Source organism: Eublepharis macularius, chromosome 17, assembly GCF_028583425.1.
Source record: "Eublepharis macularius isolate TG4126 chromosome 17, MPM_Emac_v1.0, whole genome shotgun sequence".
Lineage (NCBI taxonomy): Eukaryota > Metazoa > Chordata > Lepidosauria > Squamata > Eublepharidae > Eublepharis > Eublepharis macularius.
In genome coordinates, this window is record NC_072806.1 from 22,253,879 (window position 1) to 22,277,414 (window position 23,536).

Here is a 23,536-nt window from a genome sequence, read left to right on the forward strand (position 1 = left end):
CAAGCAAGACTCTGGAAAAGCAGCATAAAATTTCCAAATACATACACAACAAACACATATTTCAAGTAAAGAAACCTGAATACCCTGGAAATCCAGCTGGTCCTTAAGGTGCTACTGGATCAGAAGCAGGTAAACTCCCTACTAAAAAAAGACTACATTCCCCATCGTGCTCCATGGCACGAGAAGCCGGGCGCCATGATAAGCATGCGCTTTGGGCACTGCTTCTGGTGAGCGGAGCGCTTCCCTCTAGCACTCGCCTCTGTTTCTTAAAAAACTACAACCCCCATGATGCTTCACGGCGGTGAGGGGCTGGGCCCTGGAAGAAAGAGAGCGTAGAGAAACGTATTAGCGCATGCGCGCTTGTTGCCGTGGTGTTTCCGTCGCCTGAGTGAGGCGGCTCTGGTAGGAGGAAGGGGAAGAGGAAACTTCCATGGAGAGACGGCGATCGCGAGTAAGTGGCTGGGTTGGGGAGGGCTTAGCCTCCTCTGCGTTCTCAAATGAGACTTGGGGGGGGGGGGGGGAGTAACTTCCATCTCTGGGGAGGGATTCCAACCTCCAGGTAGGACCTGGAGATCTGGAATTACAACTGATCTCCTGGCCATAGAGATCACTGGGGGAAAATGGCTACTTTGGAGGGTGGACCCTGTGGCATTATACCCCACTGAGGTCTTTCCCGAGCCACTGCCTCCAAATCTCCCGGAGTTGGCAACCCTCAGATCCTAGCTTTCCCTAGGAAAACTGATGGGTCAGTTGACAGGTTTGCTAAATTCTAATGTTAACTTTTGACAGTTTCCGTTTTCTGTTCCCAGCCTTTGCTACAAAGCACAGGGATCTCATAGGCTCCTTTTATCCCTTATGACGTTCTGCATGGTAGGCTAGAATTAGAGAGAGAGAGAGACTGATCTGAGATCAGCCTCCCCGCAATGAGCTTTGTGGGTACGCAGGGATTTGACCCTGATTCTGAATCTTCTGCCTTTTGCCTTAGAGAAAACTCTTAAGGGGCTGAGGGGTAGTGAGACTTGAGTAGGGGAAACGGGGGGGGGGATGTTTGGTGATGTGAGTTCCTCTCTAGAGAAGTTGTTTTGTAGGTTGGTGATTTGCAAAAAGTGCCCTCTTGTTGAAGGAACTAAAATCTTCTGTAGGAAAGTGTGCATTGAGGAGGTCAAGGATGTTGTGGTCAGACTTCCTTGTGATCGGTTGGTGGCTTGGCTAGCTTTTCTTTCTACCTACCTACTTAATTGTATAATAGGTATTTCTCATATAGACATTTTAGAATTGGGAATTCTCCTCTGCTCCTAGTTAAAATTTGGGGGTGGTGAGTAGGAACCTGGTGTGTGTCTGTGTGTGTGAGAGAGAGAGTGAGAGTATGTGTGCATGCATGTACTCACATGCACACACACTCGGTGGGGACTCCTAGGCTTACCACATCCAGGTTGTGAAATACCTGGAGATTTGTGGGTGGAGCCTGGAGAGCATGGGGTTTCTGGAAAGAAGGGACTGCAGAGATATAATGCTAGAGTGTTCACCTTTCAAAGGGGCCATTTTCTCTAGGATCACTGATCTCTGTAGTCTGAAGATCAGTTGTAATTCTGAGAGATTTCCAGACCCCACCTGGAAGTTGGTAACCCTAGTTGGAACTGTGGGGAATGTTCACATTATGGGAGGTGTCCTTTTGTCGTATCTCCCCTGCAGCCTGTGTTTCATCTCTGAACATGAAGATTCCATTGAAGGCATCATGAATATTGGCCATTGATGGACCTATGCTCCATGAATGTATCTAAATCTCTGTGTCTTTTCTTCTTCACTACTTGTGACTACCATAGGTAGCAATGTGTGGATGGGTTGATAAGATTTCTGTAGACCAGAAGCTTTTGTGGACAGGATTATAAGGGAAAGGATTGGAAAGCAGAGGATAATCTTTCATGAGACTGATCTGTGGGCAGTAGCCCACGAAAGCTTCGGCTGTGATAAATCGGTTAATCTCTGAAATGTCACTTGGCTCAGGATCGTGTGGATTACCAAGGTGATAATCCCTTGTGCAATTAGGAAAAGTTCTCAGTAAATATTAAGTCATGATCTATATTCTTTGGTGGTATTTATTGTGAATAAATATGTGAAGCACTGAAGGGAAAATGGGTTTTCTTTAGTGCTTTTCAAAGAACGCCCCCCCCCAGTCTTTCCAATTAAAAAAAATTGGAGAGCACTGCAAAAAAAAATACCTTCGTTTTTTTCTCTTGGCATTAATGAAATGCTTCTTAAGATAAAGCTCTACTCACTGAAAACATATAGCATAAAAAAAGTTATGCAAGACAACCAACAGCATAAGATGATAATTCAAATGTAAACTGCAAACATGTATGACACATTTTTGAGGATACGTTCATTGCTGAGTGAATAATTTTTGCAACATTTAATTTTATAATCTTTCTGATAATCTCAATGTTTTCTATATTAAGAAGTTTAACTTCTTATCCAAATAGGTATGGAGGTACGGAATGCTATGTTCCATGCTGACAGCGTAAAACAGTCTGGGAAAGTTAATGTTTAAGTAGTTGAAGTCTGGAATAAAAATCCAGGAAAAGGCTGTAGTTATTTATTCAGTTCATTCATTCATACCTCTGTTCCCTCCCCCGCCATACAAAACCCAACGGAGCTTACATCATTATGTTACGATGATCTCTTATTGATTTTTTTAAAAATCTTTGTTTTGCTTAAAAGGAGTGATTGAGTGTGTTACAATGCTGTGACTGTATGAGATGCTTTCCATCCAAATAATACATCCCCCCCTTGCTACACAGTTTTGTTTTGTTGTTTCAGTTTTTATTTTTTCCCCAGCCTCCCAGATGACAAAGATTAAGATGCATATGCTAAGGTGACATGAGGTGCAACAGTTTGGATGCAAAACATTACCACGTGCATTTTCCATTTTGCTTGTAGAAAGCCATGGCATTTTGTTCTTTTAAAATTCTGTAACAATGCCAGTTACAATTCTACATGCTACCTAAGTTATAAATAATTCACTTTATGCTGTTGAAGAGGCAAAATAAGTTTAGGTTTGATAGAAAGGCAAATATTACATGTTTCAATTTCACCAAAAATTTGTTTTTCCTGGAAAAACAATTTCCCTCATAGCATCAACATGTCTGGGAATTTTACATCTCTAATTGTAAACTGAAACATTATTACAATTGTAATGTTTTTAAATTTCTTGATGTTAACTGCCTGGGGGACCCTGTTTGGGTGGGAAGGTGGCATATAAACGTTTTAAGCCAGTTTGGTGTAGTGGGTAAGAGCGCGGGACTCTAATCTGGAGAACTGGGTTTGATTTCCCACTCCTTCACCTGAAGCCAGCTGGGTGACCTTGGGTCAGTCACAGCTCTCTCGGAGCTCTCTCAGCCCCACCCACCTCACAGGGTGTTTGTAGTGGGGATAATAATAACATACTTCGTAAACCACTCTGAGTGGACATCAAGTTGTCCTGAAGGGTGGTATATACATCGAATGTTGTTGTTATTATTAAATAACTTTTCAGTGGTGGTTATTACTGATACTTTATTTGGTTGGTTGGTGGGGGTGTTAAAGTAATAGCATTTTATCCTCACAGCAACCCTGTGAAATAAGTTAGGGTGAGTGTGTGTGACCGACCGGGTCACCAGCGAGCTTCCATGGCTGAGTGTGGAATGGAACCTGGGTTGCCCAGATCCTAGTCTGTCATTCTAGCCACTACACCATACAGGTTCTCCCTTGCGGGTCACTTCTCTCCATTGGAAATGTAGGTGCCTTTCAGTGCCTTTGCCTATGGCACTGCGAAACCAGGTCAGCAGGCCTCTGAGGGAAGGCAGAAAGCAAAACTGCTATGAAATGAAAGTGATACTTGGACCAAACCTGATCCTGCCAATCAGCCTGTGGACAGAGTTTTCTGTCATGCCTTGAGAAAGCACCTAACCCCTGTCCAAGTAAGGAGGGACCAGTTGTGACCCCCAGATCCTCATTAGCCTCTCTTTTCTTAGGGTGCAGGGAGAGGTTGATGCCACAGTGGCCTGCAGCTCATTTTACAGAGCCTCCATGCCTCTTAACAGAGAGTGATGTCTCAGAACAAGCTTCCTGCCCTGATTTTTTTCCTGGTTATCTTGGCTCCTTTCCTCTTACTGTGGCATTCTGTAGTGTTGGAGGGAAGGCAAAAGGGCAGCACTGAAACTGGACTGGAAAGGGCATTAATAAGTGACTGTAGCAGCTGTTGTAGCCACCAGCTTCCACTGTCACCTGGAGGCTTCTTTCAAGATGCAGAAGCTCAGGCTTCTGTGAGAGTGAGAGCTTGGTGCCTGTCAGCTGGGGCAGGACAGTGGCTAAGAATGAGCTGCAACTCAGGAGGTTCCTGGTTCAAATGTGGTCTTTGCCACAAATTCACTGGGTCACCTAAGGCAAACTGCTTTCTCTGCCTAACATCTACAGTAGATGAGCCAGTTGGGAATAGTGGTTAAGAGCAGCAGGACTCTAATCTGGAGACCCAGGTTTGATTCCCCACTCCTCTGCTTGAAGCCAGCTTGGGTCAGTCACAGCTCCCTCAGCCCCGCCTACCTCACAGGGTGATTGTTGTGGGGATAATAACTACGTACTTTGTAAACTGCTCTGAGTAGGTGTTAAATTGTTCTGAAGGGCAATATATAAATCAAATTTTTTTTATTATCATTATCATTATGGGGGTGATAATACAAGCCTAATGCAGAGTGGTTGTAAGGAGGCCAAGAAAATATATATATTGCTTCATGAACACTGAAAAGTACCAGGTCAAAGTATTACATCGTGGCAGGAAAGCCCTTTTAAAAAACTTCTCGGGCTGTCCCATTGTTCCTGGAGGCTCCCATCCGCTTTGTTTATCATCAATCCACTTCCCTTCTTATCTAACTTAAGTTGCAAGCTGTCTGGAGAAGGGATGGTACTCCGTCTGGATTTTGTACAGCTGGAATACAACTGGCCCTTGGTTTTTAGCAGAAGTTAAGAAAAGCCTACAACCTCCTGGCCCAGTGATGTCTCGTGACTGTCTCCCCCCCTCTCCTTTTCCACTCAAGGTCTGACTTGCTGAAGATGAAAGGATGAACTTGGAATAACTGCTGTTCCAAAGCTCCCCTCTCCCCTCCCGCAACCTGTCCAAATGGCTGCCGGTCCAGGTAACTCGTCTGGGCCGTCTGGCCCTCCCACCGCTCTGCCGGATCCAGGAGTCGCAGTATGGGAATGGCAGGATGAGCTTGGCCGATGGAGGCCGTACGGGAGTGGCGTCTGCAGCTTCATTGAGCAGTCTTTCCAGACCCTCCTGATGAAGGGTCGGCGGCTGTCAGGGACCTGGCCTGTCAATGGCAGCATCTCCTTGGGACAGGCGGACGCCTCCTTGGCCCCATACATTATCGATATTCAGAGCCTCACACAATTCCGGCAGGATACAGGTAAGGAACAGCTGTGCTGGGTTGGGTGGTGCAGCTGAATGGCAGAGAGATCCCCTTCAGAGGTCAAGCGTTCTTTTATGGACCTCTGGCATGTTGGCTAAGAACATGAACCTGCATCCTTGCAACTCCCTGGTGCAAATCTCACCTGAAGCAGAGGCTTGGTAGGTGGGCAAGCCACCCCGTCTCTCCCTGGTTTGTCCTTTTATGCACTTCTAATATCAAAATCAAAGGAGGGGTGGGGAATCACAAAAGGGAGATTGTCCCCTCCGTGCCATTCAAGTTTGCTGAGGCTTTAGCAAGTCACGCACAAAAGTTCTGTCCATTTGTTTGTGGGGGGGCCTTTTTTATAATTTGCAAATAATATTTTTCTGCCTATCTGGAGGGCCTGAAGTCATTCGGGAACGCCAGCCAGGCCTGTGGGTGGCCACATTATAAGCACTTGACCTTCAAGTCTGTTGTTAGTGTGAAGCGATGACGAGATCACCCAGACCGTCAGAGCAATTGTAGGAATTGCTGGGAGAATGGCGGTGAAGCATTTGGGAGCATCCTAAGGCACGCGGAATGAAAACTGTTCTTTGCTGTTGGTTTCCACCTAAGCCCAGTGCATTGGAGTCTACCTTTTCTCCGTCTAAGAGGCCCTAACAATTTTGTTTCTCATAGCGTTCCCTTCACTATCACATTTTTATCTTGCCCTTTCTTCAGGGAGCTCAGGGCAGGGGTACATATATAGCTCCCCCTTCTGTTTATCTTCACAAGAACCCTCTGAGGTAAGTTAGACTGAGAGAGTGCGAGTAGCTCAAAAACAGTACAACTGAGAGGACGTTTGTCTAGACCTTGAGAGCCCCTACTACAGTTCCCAAGCTCTGAACTAGCAGCTTCTTGAAACTCGAGTAGCCTTATGGGGGCCTGGCCCTTTTTTTGGAGACTTTTCAGCCTCTGAGTTCATTTCTGGGAGCACAGGCACACATTCAGGCAGGAACTCTTGACATTGGAAGTAAAATATATTTTGTTTATTAATTAGTTCAGATTAGGAAGTGTGTATGCAGGGCAGGGACCACTCTATTAAAGCACAGAGCAAAAGGCAATGAAAATGATAACAGCTTGCCTATGCCAACTACAACTAACTGACTAGATTTTAAAATGCTTGTTAACTTGCATCTCTGAAGTAGCTTCCAGATGGGTTGCTCATACTCACAACTTAGAAAGGAAAGTCCCAAATGATGGCAGACAGTTCTGGTCACCTCAGTATCTGGCATGGAGCAAAGCACCTCTCTGACATGGTGGCAGAATGGTCTGAATAGCGAGGATCCACGCTGCTGTGAGCATCCATCTTTTCAAGAGCGGTCAGCCAATCAGGGCACACTTAGATACCTGCACTGCTAGCAAGAGAAACCGGGGAGGGTGGCTGGAGGCTGATACTCGCTATGGCCCAAGGACAGCTTTCCTTGAGCACAACAGGCTGCAGGTGCAGCTAATTAAGAGGCCTGGTCATTCTTTTCTCAGGGACCAGGCCAAACTGGGCCTGTGGAAACTTACACTCCTGAACCAAAGCTACACGGGCAGGCCAGCCACGTAGGTTTTAAGGCTGGTCTAGGTAACGTGAACTCAGGTCTCCTCCTTCCTCGTCCAACACCCTTCCCATCACATCCATTGCTTGAGTCTGTTTAGGTACTTGCCAGATTTAGGTACTTGCCACGGTCTGCATTGCATAGACCTAGATTTTTCTCTGGGCATTTATAAATGCGTGCTTTTATTTATTTTGGGTTCAGATCTCCAAGGCAGCAGCCAAAAATCAATTAAAAGCCCCAGAGTAAAATGTAAACCCCATCAAAGGAAAAAAAAATTAAAAGCTGGAGTAACAAGGGTAGTTAAACTGCAGAAACTAATTAGCCAGTACTGTGACTTATAGCAGCAGCACTGAATTACAAAATAAAGACTAGACGCCTTGAAAGCTCATAAGGAGAGAGCTGCCGTGGCCTGTTGCCGTGCTACTTTGTGACTTGTCTCCACGTTTCTGAAAGCAACTGGTTCAGCTGTCCCTTTTAAAAAACAGACTTTGAGGACCTCATTGCTGATAGAAACTATTATGCACAAACTGAATGTTAGCATAGAAGCAGGGGCCTGAAACGCAGTCCAGCAAACAGCAGTAGTACGTCCAAGAGGCAGTGACACCGTAATTTTCCGTAGCTTTTATTGGGTGCTTCTGAGCTTTCGAAGCACTTTACTTTGTCTTGGCACCCTTGCCACAGCCAGGTAAGGGAGACCACTGTTGCTATCCTCATATTTCAAATGGAAGGTGGCTGAGGTTTCGCTGAGTAAACTTCCTAGTGAATTAGCAGCAGTGAGATTTGTATTTCGGACAGTTGTATTCCCACTAGCAGACAAAGTTGTACGTACGCCAGTTGATAAAAGATAGCTGTTTGGGTGGGAAGAAACTTGTAGTGGGAGAACGTCTGATTCTTAATATTACCTGCCTGCTCATCCAGAATAAAAAAATTATTAGGCATCCCCATCACGTCTCCTTCCTTTGCAACTGTACATCCAGAGCACCTTACTCAAGAGTAAGAGTGCACAAAGAACCTCTAAAGATTTGCACAACTTGTGCCACTGAAACACATTCGGCACTGGCAATAAAGAATCATAAAACTCCTTGAAATTTCTATGAAATAAGAACTATTTGTGCCGGCTGCCCTTCTCTGCTGAGAGAGCAGAAACCAGGTGTATTCCCTTTTTAACACTGAAAAACCTAACCACAGTGTGAAAAAAACGGCCTTTTACGTTCTGTCTCTTGGCTGCAAGGCAGACAAGCTGCGCTCTTCATAGGAAGCCACAGAGAATAACAGGAAGCTTCTCTTCCTGGCCTTCAAAACATCCCTGCAGCAGGCAGAGGCTTTGGGCTGCTGGTGGCTGCTGTTGGGTCTTCTGGTATCTGTACGGCTGTCATCTGGAATGGCCAACATTTTCAACCTGGAGGGGACGGTACTGGACGTCTCTCAGGGCCTCTAGGTTTTCCCTTGGTTTTCCCTTTTCCACTTTGTCCTAATGGCAGTCCTGAGAAAGGTTATGCTGACAGAGGGTGACTGAGCCAAAGCCCCCAAGTCTGTGTGTTCAGAGTGTCTTACAGACAAAAACAGCCCTGTCTATTTTTGTTCTATCGTCCCCTCCCTCCGCCCCAATTTGAATTGGTCGTGCAATGTCTGGTTTGGATTATGCTTTCAAATTGCTCCAGGCCGTACTTACTGTGCGCTTTAGCGTCTTGCTGGACACCCTGGTTTTTCTGATGCGCCGTATCCCCCTCTTCCATCTGCTCAGGCACCATGCGGGCTGTACGTCGGCACATCTTCCAGCTGGACTCGGCGGCCGGGCAGGGTGTTGTCTGGGAATGGCAGAACGACGAAGGAGGCTGGTTCCCCTACGAGATGAACGTCTGTGTCTATTTGGAGCAAGCCTTCACAATCGGTTGCCCCCAGGTGGATCTCGGGTCCTTGGGTTATAACTACGCCGTTAATCTTGTGACACTGACCCAGACGAACAAGACCACCGGCTATCAGCGTGGGATCCGGAGGCGCGTAGACTCACCGTACCCAGTAGCCACGATCATAGGGCCTGCTCACACGGGGCCCACCTGTTCATGCCAGCAGTGCCTGTTGAATAGCAGGTCTGGACCCATTACCACACGATATCGGCACTCCATGGGGAACCTCCCGGGGTCTTCAGCCGGAATACAAGGGGCCGGCAGGACTGCTGGGTTTGGTCCTTCTCTCCCAGGCTTCCTGCCTTATAACAAACCAGCCATGTCTGGAGCAAGGTCTATGCCAAGGCTGAATGCACACAGCACAGGGGCAACGCTGCAGTCAGCTGCTGTCGGTGGGCCAAGCCCAGGGAACGCCGTCGCATCCAAAGGAGTTAGGTAGGACATTTTGCAAATACTTGACCTATACAAATTGTGACAGTCGGCCTCTGATGATGATAATACTTGGCAAGGATGAGAGTTTCAGGCATTCCGCATGCACTAACCTGGTAATCATAAAATGACTAAGGGAGCACACGATCGAGTTTAAAAATTTATAAATGCTGCCGGGGGTGGTCATCTAATGAAGCCATTTGGCAGTGGGGTTCTGGACAGACAGAAGTCCTTTAATAAGGTTATGATAGTACTGGAGGATCATATGCTTTAAAAGGAGACTAGATCGGGGTGCCCAACCTTGTGGAGCCTGTGGGCTCCTTTGGAATTGAGTTGGGGGGGTGCAGCTACAAAATGGCTGCCATGGAGGGAGGTGGGGCCAGCCACAAAATACAAAGGAGTGAGGTTATGCATAACTCTAAGGTAATGTAATGTAACTGGTCCATGTTCCAGCCAGAAGCTCTGTTCACCAGGATGCATTTTTAAATGAACACCGTGTTTTAAAGCGTTTTCTTAAATGCACACAGCTTTGCGTTGTCACAGTGAAGGTCCTGGTGCCGTGATGGTAGCTGCTGCTGAAGTAACTTCTTAAAAATCTGTACAGCCAGTCAGATCTCCCACGGCCAATCAGAAGCCCTGCTGGGCAAAAGCCCCCACCCCTGCCCAACATTTGGTGGGTGTCAGGAAAGGTGTGGTCAGACGACGTGGCACCCACAGGCACCGTTGGACTAGATGGATCCTCGTTCTGATCCTACCAGGGTTTTTCTTGACGTTGCAGGAGCCCCGTAGGGGCAGTCAGTGTTGTTTAATTGGACATTTGGAGGTGTGTGGGGACGAAGAGCCAAGGCCAGAAGAATACGGGCTTGGCTAAGTCTAGTGAGTTTTGTAGCCTGGGGACTGTAAGGAAGTTGTCAGCCCAAACCTAGATTTTGGTAAAAATGGGCCCCGTGTGATCAGGTTCAGAGTTGTAAGTGCTGTTGCGGTTCTGGCCCAGTTCAGATACGTGCCGGCTGGGCTGATTAGTAACACCTGCAGAGCAGGCTCTGAGTTCCCCAGCGAGTCGACCTTGTTCTCAGAGGGGCTCTCTCTGCACTCCCTTGATTTTCACACAGCTGAAAGGCTAATTTACAGCTTGACCTTGGTTGGCTCTTGAATTGCCGGGTGATGTAGTGAGTCCTACAAAAAATGGCTTCTCAGCTCACCCGGTTCCCTTCTCTGTTCTTTCCACCTTGGCAAGCCCCTATGCCAGACCATGAAGAGGGCACGTCGTCAACGAGCTGGGTAAGATGAACAATCAGAGATACTAGCTAGCAAGCCCTTAAGTTTTAGACAGGCAGAATTTTATGTAGCAACAGTAAGGTTTCTTTGTTTTATGTCTGTTGGCTAGGGGAGAGTGCTTTATGGTTTGGCAAACGCTCCTTAAGCTAATAAACTGAATTTTTATTTAAGCCGAGTCTGGAATTCATGACTTGGGCGTGGGTACAGCCCAGAACGAAGCCAGAAATTGGAAAGCCAAGGCTTTAGGGAAAGGTCACGCTGTCGGTCTCACAAATAAAAAGGAAGCACATCCCAACTGCTGGATTTCTGGAATGGCTGTGATCAGCACCCAGTATTAGGAAGGCCGGGCCGCTATCCCTTCAGGGACGTCCTAGCTCAAGCGCTTAGCCAGCCCTCTCTAGTGCACCGAGGAGTTTTAATTCTAAAGTGACTGGCTGGACCCCATGTGATCCCAGTTTTCTGATTTTGTGTGGTAGGCAGACCATCTCCTTTGCAGACAGAAGGTTCCAGTGTCAGAATGTAGCATCTCTAGTTAAAGAGTCAGATTAGAGCCAGTTTGGTGTAGTAGATAAGAGTGGCAGGACTCTAATCTGGTGAACCGGGTTTGATTCTCCAGTTCTCCGCCTGAAGCCAGCTGAGTGACCTTGGGTCAGTCACAGCTCTCTCAGAGCTTTCTCAGCCCCACCCACCTCACAAGGTGATTGTCGTGAAGATAATAATAACCTACTTTGTAAACTGCTCTGAGTGAGCATTAAGTTGTCCTGAAGGGCGGTATATAAATCAAATATCATTATTATTAGAGAGTCCCTTGGCTTGAGGCCTGGGAAAACTGTTGGCAGTCAGGTTATAGATACTGCAGCGCTAGACTGATGCACAACTGGAGTTGGTGTAAGGCAGCTTTATGTGTGTAGGAATGGGCATTTAAATAGACAGGGCTGTTTGGATTTTTAAAAACAAGTTTCAAGTCCTTATGGCAGCAAAGGATGCTTGAAAGTGGAGGGTTGATGTTCAGCTCTCCAGTAGAGAAGTTGTCAAATAAACTTCACAGGGGTCAGAGGGGTGGGGCTTCGGTCCTCTGTACAGTCTCTTTCTCCACCTCCTGGTTTGCAAAGCCAAGAGTGAAATATATGGCTATGCGTGTTTCTATCATTATTGGATTCTCTGCTGCTGCTGCTGCTTGATGTTTTAACTGTCTTTTTCAAAACTTAACACATTTCTTTTAATGTCTGTTCAGTGTACCGAAACTACCTGTGAACATGACCGGGCACAGCAAAGTGAGCCAAGCTCTGGCAGGTAATGTGGCATCTACAGTTTCTCCTTGTCTCCCCCCACCCACTGCCATCGGTTATATTGGTGGTTGGCGACTGGCATCCCCTGTAATGTGGCCTGCAAGCAGTTACTACTTGGCACTGGTTCATGTCCTCTTGGGGCAAAGGCAGTGACCACCACATTCCAAAAATCCTTAGTTCTTCTGCCCCTCGAGCGTCCCCATTCTGTGGGCTGCTGTATTCCCATGACCCTCTTGCCATCTTAGATGCATTTCTTTCATCTTGAAAAATCTGAAGCTGTCTACTGTTTCATCTCTGCTCTGATTGGCCGTGGCTTTCCTGGTCTTTGGATCTGATTTGCAGCTGGCAAATCTGCGTGCTAAGACCGCCAGCCTAGGTGCTTCTGCACTATAAGATCAGTATTCCAATTTAGGCTTGGCCATTTGCCCAGGGAAGTACAGGAAAAGATTTTCAAATATTGGTCAAGTAGTTTTAAAGCATTGGTTTTGATTAGAATAGCAAAAAGGCTACAGGGTGCTTCTACTAATTGCAAAAGAAATGGAAACAAGATGACAATCATAATGAAACTGACTTGGAAAAAAAATGAACTATTACGACATTTAGTTAAGCGATTACTCTCTTTGACTTTTATTGCGGAACACCAGGCAGATCCAATGAATAGACAACAGGCTAGTTCTTCCCAATTGAAGATGCCCCCAGTCAGTGGCCTGCTGGAGCAGCTTTGTGCTGCTATTTGGTCTGGTCTGTCTGCATATGTTGCAGGAGCCAACACGGAGCAGGCCCTGTTTCTGCTCTTGTAAACAAATGACGCCAGAATTTTTTTAAAGGGAAGCTGCTGCCTACACTGTGGCATAATGGGTTTCATTTATTTATTTTGTTTAGTGCAGTTTACCTTGCCCTTCCTCCACGGAAGTCTGAGCAGTGACCATGGTTGTCCTTTCCCCCCTTTTTTTGGTCCTCCCACAACCCTGTGAGATAGGTTAATCAGATTGTGAGTAGCCTTAGGTCCCCCAGAAAGCTTCATGGCAGTGTGGGGATTTGAACCCGGGTCTCTGAAATCCCTTGCCCAGCGCTCTAACCATTGCAACACACTGGCTTGGCTGGTCACGGTCAGGTGATAATGGACTATAGTCCATAACCTACCTTTATTTATACTCTTCTTTCTTTCTTTACTTCAATTATACCACACCTTTTTCCACAATGGGACTCAAAACAACTTACAGCGTTTTCCTCTCCTCAGTTTATCCTCAAAACAACCCTGTGAGGTGGGTTAGGCTGAGAGGGGTGAGTGGCCCAAGGGCACCCAGAGATCTCTCATGGCAGAGTGCGGTTCGAACTGGGCCTCTCAGGTCCTAGTCCAACACTCCAACGACTACACCACGCTGGCTGTACCTACTCTGTCCTTCTCTGCTTTATTTCTCCTCCGCCGCTCCCAGCTTCCATTAGCAGACCTTTCTGTTTGTCTATCTCCCCTTTAACATGCCATTCCCCTTTTCATTCCTCTCTCCCCCACTCTCACACGCTTTCTGGAGCTGCACTGGCTGCAATCTCAGCTTTTGCCCATGTAGGTGTTGCATCCATACAGCTGCCCATATGATCCTTTTGCCACTAACGGAAGGCCTCCCCTCTACCAAGGCTTAAAGCCACTGGCCCCAATAATACAAAGTTTCTTAACTGCAGCGTCGCCAGAGCAGCATGCACTCCTGCTCTAAAAAAGAACTTTAAAATTTTAACATCATCTCTGACCTGTATGGGCCCATCAAGGACATGAGCGGAACAGCTTACTTTGCGTCCTTCTGGGTGGTATTGGCAGCTACACCTGGCATTGAAGCCGTACCCTGCAAGCCCCGGCATTCTTCATTGCCCCTTCCATTTTCCAGAATTTGAGCAGGCAGTGTTCATGCTTCTAAGCCATAGGGACTAGAAATGTACACATTTAAAAAATAGCTGGAAAGTTTAACCCTGTACCTCGGATTCAATTCTGCATTCTCCAGAAATGCAGCAAATGCTCAACCTCTGAGGCATTCAGAAGAAAGGACTTCACTTACCATTACCATATAGAGTGCTTCTCAGCATGCATGACAGGGAATCAGTGGCCAGCAGCCAGTTACTCCTCCATAGTGTTTGGATTCAGTTGTTGTTGAGAGCCCCCTTTTCCCCCAGTTTCCCATCGTTATCAGTGAAACCTTCAGAGGCAAGGCAGGAAGCAGCCCAGCCTCTCTACATCACTGCCTGGACCAAGCTCTAGATCAGATGTTCCCCATCTCAGGGGCGCATTTTAGAGCAAACCTTAACTGTGGTTTGGATTCCTGCAAGCTCCTTGGGCTACCACCTTTTAGCTGAAAATGGAATAGAAAGCAGAAGCTCGGCGGATGGATTATCCCTTACCTATCTGGCCTGCACCTTGTAGGTATATAAAAACACTCCCTTTATACCTTGCACCATCTATTTATTTATTTTATTTATTTTCTTAAATTTATAGTCCGCCCTCCCCTTTACACCCTCTTCTTCAGCCTGCCGGTTCCCAAACGCAACCCTGTATACTCCCTGGACGCTTGTAGGTGTGGCTTGTCTCTAAAGGGATGCTCGGATTATCTAGTTGTGTCACAAAGGCAGCTTTCAAACGGTATTTCAGGGAACTCTGGAGTTCCTTAGAATCTTGTCAGGGGCTGCTCAGGGAGAAGATCTGTAATCAGGGCTTTTTTTTCAGCTGGAACACGGTGGAACGGAGTTCTGGAACCTCTTGAAAATGGTCACATGGCTGGTGGCCCTGCCCCCTGATCTCCAGACAGAGGGGGAGTTTAGATTACCCTCTGTGCCGCTGGCAGCGCGGAGGCCAATCTAAACTCCCCTCTGCCTGGAGATCAGGGGGCAGGGCCACCAGCCATGTGACCATTTTTGCCAAGGGCGATTTAAACTTTTAAAAACTCCCCCTTTGTTCCAGCTGACCCAAAGTGATGTCATTGGCCCTGGGAGCATGCGTGCACTTTGCGCGTGTCCATGTGGTACCAGGGGCACCACCTCCCGCCAAGAGTTGCCCCCCTGTGCTGGCAACCCACTGAGTTCCACCACCTCTTTTCCCAGAAAAAAATCCCTGTCTGTAATCATAGCTGAAGGTCCACTGCTGAGGATCATCTCCTCTAGTCCATAGTTGTGCAAAAATGCTGGGTGCATTCTAGGGCGCTCCAGGGAGAGCCAACGTTCCTGCCCAATGCCCTGCATGCGGTGCCACAGATTTTCGCTGCCACTGTAGCCAACCGGAATCTCTGGTCACCAGTAACGCTGCTGAGGAGATCCTTGAGGAAGGATTGCATTTTCGAATGATATGGGGAAGCTGGCCGGTTTAACTGCTTTTGAGCGCGCCCAAACCTCAGTGTGATTGCCAGGGAATGAGCCCATGACAGCCTCCCGCAGGGCTGGAGCAGATATTGCAAAACCACTGGAAGGTGGAAGAGAGCCTCCTTTTTGTGTACCCTCGCACCGCCTGCCCCTCATCTGCAGCTTGCAGAGGTATGCGCGCATTGCTGGCTGATGCATTGCACAAGCTGCCTTCACAGTAGAACATATCCCAGAATCTTCTGCAGGAGATGGGGGATCCCATTTTGCAGTGATTGGAGTTTCTAGGAGGCAGATAAGTTGATTGGACAAGGATTCCTCAATGGGGAGAGAGCTTAGAAATGAAGCTGCCTTTGGTTGTTGGGGGTTTTCCGGGCTGTATTGCCGTGGTCTTGGCATTGTAGTTCCTGACGTTTCGCCAGCAGCTGTGGCTGGCATCTTCAGAGGTGTAGCACCAAAAGACAGAGATCTCTCAGTGATCTCTCAGACCACGGCAATACAGCCCGGAAAACCCCCAACAACCATCGTTCTCCGGCCGTGAAAGCCTTCGACAATACAACGAAGCTGCCTTTGTCACAACTGCTTATTATCTTTGGCCCGCCACGTTGGTGCCTTCTGGAGTCCAGCCCTCTGGGGAAAGGAAGGATTTTAGCATTATCTGCCTTTCTTCTGTGCTCCTCCCCTTTGGTTTTGCTTCCGCCCCCCCCCCCCCCCGGAAATGTGTTCCTCTAATCAAGTTCTTTTGAATCAAGGTTTGATGGTTTTATTTTTCTTGCAAAACTGTATGATGCCGATTTCTTTCCTCCCCTCTTTCCCCACCCCGGCTCCTACCCCTCGCATGACTATCTCATGTCCCCTGTAGGCATGATGGCCTTTCTGATGTCAGTCCCAGGACTTCCTGTGCACCTCACCCCGGCACCTCAGCCCACCAGCTCCCATAGAGCCTCTAAAAAACGCAACTCAGTTAAGGAAGGGAGGAAAATGCACACCAAAGGTAGCTCACTTGCTTGGACGCCACGGGGGAATCTCCTGCTGCTGCTGCCCTCCTCCTCTTCCTCTCTGCACCCCACTTTCCGCCCCCCTCCCTTTAACAACTGGCCTCTCTGGAAATGGTTCAATTGGATGGCTCGGGATGCTCCTCACCCCACCCCAAAGAGGAGTGGCTTGCGTTTGCTGCAGAAGATCTTGATGAAAGATTGGCATCTCCATACTGTTGCCATGACTTGTTCACAGCCTGACAAGGTTCTGCATGATTTCTAGCACACCAAAAGGCAGGCTGCCGTTTCTGCTGTAGAAGCCAATAGCTGGGGAGGCTTTCCATCCTGTAGAAAGATGCGGGCACACCCTTAGGATGGGCGTTACCCCTGGCTCCCATCACGGACAGTTCGAGGCTGCTTCTGTCCTCAGACCCCCCATCCTGAGACCTGCTTCTTGGAGCTAAACTGCAAGCGACACCTGGCACATGTTCTTTAAGCGTCCTGGGAACTGTAGTTTTAAAAGAGTCGCTTGGGATCGTTGGAGAGAGGAAGGCTGAAAATACAAGCAAAATTAGGTTAAAAGTATTTTTCTAGTGTAGTTTATGGCCTTTAGTCTCCCCTTCCCACACACACACACACACACACGCACATTATGGGTGGAATCTGCCAGGTCTTAAAATAAAAGTTCTCAAAGACAGAGCAGTGTGAGATCGCTGGGAGAGAGGAACTTAACAATTCCACCCAGAATGAGCAAGGAGGAGGGAGAAATGAAAGGCTTGTGCCCATAAACTGCACTAGAAAAATGCTTCTAACCTAATTTTGCTTGTATTTTCAACCACCGTAAGGATTTAAGCAGCTAAGGATTTAAGGGCACTAGCCAAAAGCTTCTCCCCCCCCACCCCCCTTCCCTATTCTTTATTTTACAAAAACACGTAATCACAGTGATCCTGATTGGCTCTTTTAAAACTACAGTTCCCAGGTAAAATTGCATCAGCCAACACTTAAAGAACATGTGCCAGGTGTCACTTGTAGTTTAGCTCTTGGTCTCGGCATAATGGAGGCAGCATTGAGTCCTTGGAAGAAGCTTCAAGGCAAATGCTAGCTGTTTTTCCTTCCTGTCTGGTCAAGGGTTACAAATTAAAGGTTGTAATTGACAAGGTACGATATTACTGACCAGGGTTTTTTTCTCTTGGGTCAGGGAGAAATCATAATATCTAAGATGCTAGCTAGATTGTGTTTAAAATGAAGAACTTTATCAGCTGGTTTTCAAGTCAACTGTGGGGAGGATATTATGTGCTCCTTGTCTGAATTCAGATGAGAATGTAAGCATGCAAGCCGTAAGAGCCCACCTGGGTAAGGGGGGGGGGGAATGTACTATATTGTCTTGTTTCTTGCACTAGGTAAAGGTAGTCCCCTGTGCAAGCACCAAGTCATTACTGACCCATGGGGGATGTCACATCACGACATTTTCTTGGCAGACTTTTTACAGGGTGATTTGCCATTGCCTTCCCCAGTCATCTACACGTTACCCCCAGGAAACTGGGTACTCATTTTACCAACCTTGGAAGGCTGAGTCAACCTTGAGCTGGCTATCTGAAACCGGCTTCCGCCAGGATCGAACTCAGGTTGTGAGCAGAGCTTGGGCTGCAGTACTGCAGCTTACCGCTCTGCGCCGTGGGGCACTAAACACCCTGTGAATCCACATCGATCGTTGTGGAAGCCCTCAGACAAGATAAGGAATCCAAAGCCCACCCCAAGCCCCTCTCCCCTTGTTGTTGCCTTTCCTACTGGCTATTCAGAGGCAGAATACCTTTGAGTCCTTTTATTTGTCACAGCCAATAGCCACTGATGGGCCTTATGATGAAATTGCAGAGGGGTAACCATGCTAGCCGGTTGTTGCAAAATAAAACAAGTCCAGTGACACCTTAAAGACTAACAACATTTATTTCAGCATGAACGTCTCTCACCTTAAAGACTAACCTTTCACCTTAAAGACTAACATTTATTTCAACTTGAGTACACATGAGTCAGAGCTCATTTCTTCAGATTGTGTTATGCATTCATATACATCTCCATACATGTATATTGTTATACATCTGAAGACGCAACCTCTGATTCATGAAAGCTCGTGCTGAAATAAATAGTTTTTAAGGCTCCGCTAGGCTTCTGTTTTATCTTGTGAGGAAATGACACCTCGCCTGAGTATCTGTGTAAGAATTTGCTCTGTGAACGTTGGGGTTTATACTCTGTGAATGCTCAGGGGTGAAGCTCAAACTGCCCTGACAGCTGGTCTATATCCTGCTTTTCCCCTTCCCCCTTTCTCAATTCCTTCTGAATTCTGAGGTGTGGAGTTTGGTAGCTGTAGAGCCATTAATATGCTAATGGAGGCAACCCGAGAACAGGGGAGGCCTTCTTGCCTCAGGATTCCAGCCTTTTCTTTCCCCTCCCTAGTTAAAATGAGGGAGTGGCTTGGTGGGCCCTTGGGTAGAAGCCTCCCCTGGAGGGAAGTGGCCGTTCTGAAAGGGGTGGTAGCCATTCTTGAAGAGGAGCAGGCATACTTCCAGAGAGACTTTGTTGGGAACACTTGGAGACACATGAAGATACTTTGTGGAGACTCTGAAGGACAGACACACCCTAGTGCAGGGTCCGAAGTGACTGACCAGATGGAGGAGGAAAGTAAAAACTTTCCAGGGACAGCAACCTGCACGATCTGAATAGGAACATGAGAATATCTTCCCCCTCTCCTCTCCCCATCCTATCCTCAACCATCTACAGTGTGTAGGATTCCTATGCGGGTGAATTACTGTGAAATGCCTTCTCCTCCAGAAGTCTAGAAATCGTGGCTTTTGAGATACTGGCACAACACTGTTGAGATGGCCAGCTGGGCTGCGCTGGGCCCTTTTTTATTTGTTTAGTGCTTGGCTGTACATTTACAGTTTGGTGTAGTGGTTAAGAGTGGCAGGACTCTAATCTGGAGAGCCAGGTTTGATTCCCCACTCCGCTAGGCTTCAGAGCTCTCTCAGCCCCACCCACCTCACAGGGAGATTGTTGGAGGATAATAATAACACACTTAGTAAACTGCTCTGAGTGGGCATTAAGTTGTCCTGAAGGGCGGCATATAAATTGAATGTTGCTGGTTGTTGTTGCTGTTGTTATATCTTTTTGGGGTTTCAATGAATGCAGCTGTTAGGAGCTTGGTTGGGGTTTCTGTCTTCATTTTTAGGACTTGGTGGAATATTGCTTGTGGCACGCTGGGCCATTGTCCTGGCTGAGCTCTGGAAGGAAGGAGGGTGGGTGCTGAATCTAGCCATGCTTATATAGACTGGCCAAGGCCTGGTCCCGGGGCCAACTCCAGGTACAATGTAGAGTTCTGTGAACCCAGGGAAACCCCCAGATTTGCAAAAAAAAAAATGTTGTTTGTTTAAAAAGAAAATAGTTGGAGAGGAAGAACCTCCAAATATGTTACGAGCTATATTTGTGCATGCACAAATACTGACAAAATATAGAATTTTGGATTGCCATAGCAACCAAAAATGTCTCGGAGGAGGTGGGGAGTGGGGGACCAGCGTGATCATGGGACTTCCTCTCCTGGCCAGTTCTCACAGGTTCTCTTCCTGTTCTTACATAATCAGAACATTGCCCCGTTCCTACATTCAACGCCCCCTCATACTGAGGAGCCTCATTACTCCAACCACATGGGGGAAGCAATGTATGAACTTCTTTCCGCTCCTGTGATCTCTCCTTTTGTGGTGTGCTGCCCATCTTATACTTCACCCATGTGTTTGGCTAGGTGGCTGTTCCCAGCAGGGGAGTGACACACTCAGGCATAGAGGTCTTGTTATCCTGCAGTAGAGCCATAACTGCCATTGTGTTCCAGCTTGCTGGCCGTTTGCGCCACTCGAGCCACATTGTTTCTTTCTGATGCTGTGAATTTCCCACTTGCTTTGTTCACCAGGTGACAGGCTTGTCTGGTTGCTTAGACGTAATTGCAAACACAGATCAGAATCCGCTTGCCTGCCCTGAGACCTCACAGTGCATATATTTTTTTTGAGAGGGCAAGCTGGCTTTGTGGTGCTTGGGTGTATTTACTTCTTCGTGCCCTCCCCTTCTCGTCCCTCTGCCCCAGCCCCACAATGGCCTGCGCATACCTTAGGTGGGACATCTGCCAGGGCTCGTTGCCACTGGCCTCCCGCCCACGCACCTCCTCTGCCACCCGCCTGCATGCCCATCCCTTGCCCATTTGCTTGCTCCATCTCCTGTGCTCTGAGCTATCTGGACTGTTCAGCACTGCCAGGGAAGAGTATGTGGATGGTGACGGTCAGAGCACAGCAGCGGCATTTCCAGCCATACCACCACCCACTGCCATTAAGGAGAAGACATGCAGGTGGCTGTGGGAAGGATCGTGAACAGGCAGGGGAAGGATGCAGAGGCAGGCGGGGGATATGTGGCTGGGGCAGGAAGGGAGGTGTGAGCAGGGGTCTTGGTGGTGGGCATTGGAGGGGAGCCCCGAGCACTCTCTGCCCAGGAGTTATTGAAAACCTGGAATTGGCACAGCAAGTCATAGCCTTCTCGAGGAGGCCACAGAGCATTCTGCACGGGCAGAGGCAATCTCCTACCCAGAAGACAGCAGCAAGTTCTGATAGGTGCAAGAGGGTTCAGTAAAACAGCCGGGTGATTGTTTGTTTCATGCATCTCGCTCTTCTTTTGGTAGGTGCGGAGGGTCAGTTATAAATGTACTAACACGTCAAAGTCCCTGCTGTCTAGGCTTCCTTGCAAAAGCACAGCAAAACACGCGCAAGTCGAGTTGAGCGGTCAAGAGTCTGACTTTGCACAGGCAACAGGAGGGGATGGTAGTGCTGGGCTTTACTACCAGTGGGGGTGGCAGAAATTGTGTTTTTGAGTGCTCCCCCCCTCCCATGTAAACTGTTCCTTGCAGCTAGAAAGCCTAGCTTGGCTGGGAAAGGAACGGGCAAGAACAATTCTCCATGAGGTACTAGTTTTTTTAATTGCTGGGGGGGGGGCATTAAAAAATGGCATTCCTCCCTCACCTGCCTTTGGAAGCGATGCAGTCCAAACGTCAATCAGCCTCCTTCAGGCTGTATTTGTGGGAGCGGTTCCCCATTGTCCCTCCTCAGCCTAGCCACTTTTCAGAAGCCTCGGCATCCCTTGGCCTCCTTTCTCACCCTTTCTGGCCTCACGCATCTCTCTCTTCTAGCAAGAGGCGCGACTAACTGTATTGCAATGCCCTGCCTCCCTTATGCATGAAATGCCTAAAGTTGAATTCGCCCGGTGTCGACCAATTGGAAACAGCCTTGCTGGGTTTAACTTTCTTGCAGCTTCTAATCCTTTCTCCTGCCTGCCCTTCCTCCTTCTCCTCCGGCTGCTGCTTCCTCCACCTCTAGTTCAGACTCTGCCTCATCATCCTCTGACTCTCCTTTCTGTCTCCCTCTCTCATTCTGTGTTCAGGTGCAGCCAGCAGCCCGGAAGAGGTAGTTAAAAAGTACTTGGAGGAGTTGAAGGCGCCCCCTGCTGATGAGGTAAGGGGAGGCATGCCTCCCGAGTCTCAGTCTCCCCACGTCTGGAGCACTCACCTTTCTTACAGTGAGGGGCAGTGAAGGAAAGGGATTCTTTGTCCAGTTTGCACTGCCTTTTTATGTACGTGTGAAAGTCAACGTTCACAAATATGCATGAGTTTACAACTCCTCGGATGAGGCTGCAGCTGGAACACGTTCTTTGCACGCATCAAGTCCCAGTTTTGATTCCTGGTCTATCTGATTAAGGCATGTCAGACGGCAGGTGTTGGGAAGACTTTTCTCTGTGAATCCAAGGTGATGATACCGGGTGGATCAATAGTCAGCCTGGCATATGGCAGGTTCATATATGTAGAAAGAGGTTGTGAAATAGACTGCCCTCCGTTAGGGAAGAGCTGGAATGTAAAAACCTGAGACGTCAGTGTGCAGGATAAGTGATGGCACGCATTAAGGGGCAAGTGAAGGCTTGACATGGGATGAAATCCAAAACCAGGAACAAAATCCGTGTAATACCTTTCATTAGGACCAACCAAATTGGCGCATAGCTCTGTGAAAGTTTTCAAGCTCACCAGAGCTTATCAGGCTGGATATTACAAAATTTTAAAAAGGCGGTAAGCAGGATTCTCAGGCCATGGTTTTCAGGTGGCCTGTGTTGACTGTAAAGCAGCTTTGCCTGAAAACAGCTGGGGGATTGATCCGAAGCAGAAAAAGTAAACGGCAAAGGAAGTGTCAAGCATGTTAGCAACCAGCCTCTAGCGGGTCCCTTCCCAAAGCAGCTCTTCCTTTTTGTACCGGGGGGGGGGAGGGGGGAGTGGCTCAGCGATGTGTCGTGAAGCCCTTGCTTGGAGCACGATGCCCCTTTCACAGCTGTTACGGGTGAAAGCATTCAGAGCTCTTTCGCTGTCCATTTTCCCCAGGACTGCATCATCTGCATGGAAAAACTGGCCGTGCCTTCGGGCTACAGTGACATGTGCGACTGCAAGACAATCAAGCCCGAGAGCGTGGGGAGACTCGCCAAGTGCGGCCATGCCTTCCACCTGCTTTGCCTGCTAGCCATGTACACCAGTGGGAACAAGGTATGGCTCAGCCCTGCGCGAAGTCACCAGAGTAGCCGTGGGTTGCTGGCAGTCTGCCCCGAAGGGCTTTAAATGGTTTAATTAACTAATTTCTGGGCAGTGCTCTTGATCCAGAGGCTACTGAGGTGGCCTAGACCATAGCTGGCAAAAAGCGTATTAATGCTAACATTTAAAATACTGAAAAGCATTAATAAGCAGCAGCGTCTGTAACAAAGCCTGAAACAGCTGTAGCAATTAAGTAATGTGATAGGAGAAGCAGCCTCCTTTAAGAAATGAATGAAATCGTAAATAGGAATCTTTTTTTTTTATCGCACTTTTTCTTCAGTCACAGCAGCATCACAGAGCTATATATAGACGTGCCTTATTTTCTTGGTGGGGAGGGGACATAGTTCCCAGGCGTGGCACAAAATTTTAATTCTGGTAACCAGCAGTGAGCCCTGACCTGGATAGCCCAGGTGAGCCTGATCTCATCAGATCTCAGAAGCTAAGCAGGGCCAGCCTTGGTTAGTAATTGGATGGGAGACCTCCAACGAAGACCAGGGTTGCAGAGGCAGGCAACGACAAACAACCTCTGTAAGTCTCTTGCCATGAAAACCCCACCCAGGTTTGCCATAAGTCAACTCTGACTTGAGGACACTCTCCACCACCAACCAGCAGTGAAAGTTTCCCATTTCCACCACCAGAGGAAAGGAGGGTATTCTTAC

General features: G+C 47.9%; 1 protein-coding gene across 2 annotated transcripts in view; it reads left to right on the plus strand.

Annotated features, from left to right (window-relative positions):
* Positions 1-367: 367 nt before the first annotated feature.
* DTX2 (deltex E3 ubiquitin ligase 2) overlaps positions 368-23,536 on the plus strand; it is a 28,456-nt gene continuing 5,287 nt past the window's right edge. The window contains exons 1-7 of one of the 2 annotated variants that reach the window (XM_055001859.1): positions 368-451; positions 5,070-5,441; positions 8,754-9,351; positions 11,858-11,916; positions 16,111-16,242; positions 21,692-21,762; positions 22,674-22,832. In XM_055001859.1, coding sequence (XP_054857834.1) covers positions 5,153-5,441; positions 8,754-9,351; positions 11,858-11,916; positions 16,111-16,242; positions 21,692-21,762; positions 22,674-22,832 — 1,308 coding nt within the window. In that variant the 5' untranslated portion in view covers positions 368-451; positions 5,070-5,152. The remainder of the gene's footprint in view (positions 452-5,069; positions 5,442-8,753; positions 9,352-11,857; positions 11,917-16,110; positions 16,243-21,691; positions 21,763-22,673; positions 22,833-23,536) is intronic. The other variant, XM_055001861.1, reaches the window with a different exon arrangement.